Source organism: Haliotis rubra, unplaced genomic scaffold (assembly GCF_003918875.1).
Source record: "Haliotis rubra isolate DU_JTF1 unplaced genomic scaffold, ASM391887v1 Scf2475, whole genome shotgun sequence".
Lineage (NCBI taxonomy): Eukaryota > Metazoa > Mollusca > Gastropoda > Lepetellida > Haliotidae > Haliotis > Haliotis rubra.
The window spans coordinates 29,150-31,465 of NW_025766531.1; the positions used below are offsets into that span (position 1 = coordinate 29,150).

General features: G+C 39.9%; 1 protein-coding gene across 1 annotated transcript; it reads left to right on the plus strand.

The window, feature by feature from the left end:
• Positions 1-503: 503 nt before the first annotated feature.
• LOC124279173 lies at positions 504-1,420 on the plus strand (the record flags this gene model as incomplete). The annotated part of the gene is made up of 3 exons (XM_046714972.1): positions 504-770; positions 880-1,064; positions 1,275-1,420. Coding segments are annotated over exons 1-3 (598 nt in total), but the record flags the coding sequence as incomplete, so codon positions are not given.
• Positions 1,421-2,316: the final 896 nt, after the last annotated feature.

Genomic DNA, 2,316 nt, shown 5'->3' on the forward strand with positions numbered 1-2,316 from the left:
TTTCTGATAACTAATTAAATGGTGAACTGCAAATACAAACTTCTTCCAGTATGTAAACTAAACAAAATATAAATAACGAACGTCCTCACAACGTTATGAGAACGTTGCATCAAGGTATAAACAATACGTTGCAAGGACGCGATGATAAGGTAATGTGTAACGTTGTGTATTCACATGTATTTTTAGAGTGAATGCGAGAACTTAGTTTTATGCCGCACTCAGCAATATTACAGCCGTATGGCGGCAGTGTGTAAAAACTGAGTGTGTACCAGACAATCAAGTGATCAACAACGTGAGCATCAATGTACGCAAACAAATTACGATGACAATTTGTGAGACAAGTGAGCGAGCCTGTCCACCCGGTGCCATTAGTAGCCTCTTACGACTAGCATGGGTTACTGAACATAAATTCTAACCCGGATATGATTGATTTTAGAACTACTAGAACTGATAAATAGGTAGATTGATTGGCTTTTTTAATTAAATGCATGTTTTGTTTCAGCATGGCTGATACTTCATCTATGACTGGGGATGACCTTGTTGGTCAACTCCAGCAATGGTGTATAGACCAGGCGGCCAAGTCCGCGTACGACCTGAAGATGCTGGAAAGCAGGACGGAAGTGAAACTGAAAGACCTGGAGGGGAGGATGAATAACCTGTCGCTAAATATAGCGACACAGGTTGCAACGGATGTTAACATCAGACTAGAGAATTGTATGAAACAAACCAAATTGGACATTAAAGATTTCAAGGGCGAAATTTATGAAGAGGTATGTACATAAGGAATAGTTCTTTTCTGACACTCAAGATTATAAATAAATATTTCATGATACTTTCATGTACCATTTTAATAAATAACAAACCGTATTCAACCTTCAGATCAAGACGGCTGTAAACGAATCGATGAGGAAGTGCTTCCTGAGAGCAGCAAACGCGGGGATGGCAGTGGATGACGAGCAGCCCTCCAGGCTGTTTCCGTGTGAGAGCACACCCATGTGCCCCAACTCCACGCCACTGCCAGAGTGTTCCCTGGAACAACAAGCCGAGCCTCCAAGGCAAACAAGGTACAAACTGTGGCAACGAATGACTTGTGAAGAAATTTAGGAGTGGCGCCAAGTGACACTATGACCATGCTAAACCTAATTTGAAAAATAGGCTTATATTAAGTTTGAATATTGGCCTGTCATCGGATAGTGCCGGATACATATGTTGGAAGCACATTTCTGGACTCACTCGCACATATCTTACATTATTCACGTTTATATTATTTACAGGTTTGTACAGTCACTTGAGGACCTGTCAACAGAATGGAGCGAGACCTTGTCACCCTTCTGGCCGAAGCAACATCCAAAAGGAGAAAGGCTCAATCGTGTTCAAGTGGCATTTTTGAACTACATGATCACAAAGAAAGACCTAAAAGGTAATAAAGACTGTGCACAGTACGTGATCAAGGAGGGTAGAAACTTGAACTTGTGGAGTTCTGTCTGGAAACCACAGGGAATTACTACCAGTTTTCAAGATTACATGGTGCAAAAAATATTAAATATCACTAAGCGGGCCAAGTTGGGTCTTTCTAGGCGCCGAATTGACCTAGACAAAATGAACTCTGACCTCGAAAAACGAACAAATTCCTTGCTGGCCCCAGCAGAGGGAGAATGCACTGAAGAAACAGACACGGAAATGGAAGTGTGAATTATGCTTAAGAGATTGATTATATTACCCATCAAAAGTTTAGACTCACTTAAAGCATTCGCTATATGTTAGGTCTAAACATGTGGTTACGTCAAGGATGGATTTCTCCACTAACTTGGGAGAACCAACTGCAAACTTTATTATAAACCGTCAATGATGGATAATCAGATGATCATGTCATGAAGCTAACCCTAACTGAAGCGCTAATAAAATCATTTGAATGACAGAGGGCCTAACTATAAATAGATAATTCAACATTCAGACTTCGTTGGCCCGGTGGCTATGAGGCAGAGCGTCTGCTTATGATTCTGAAAAATGCGGTTCCAATCCTGGTAGGGAAAGCATTTGCACATTTAAGTTGACCTTTGATGACATTTTTTATTTGATTTCAAACACTAACATATCATCTGAATTTGAATGTTGATGTTAATATAGAGTTAGGGTTATATGCAGATAAATTGCAGTAGGATAATGCATGAAATTAGTAAAGAGCAAGAGCAAATACCGTGCATGTGAACAGCTGCGTTTTGGTGTAAAGTTTTGTTAAAAATTGGCCAAGTTTCACTGATTTTCATCATTTACTGAACTCTAATGTTTTCAACGTTACGAATATGTTTTGCAATA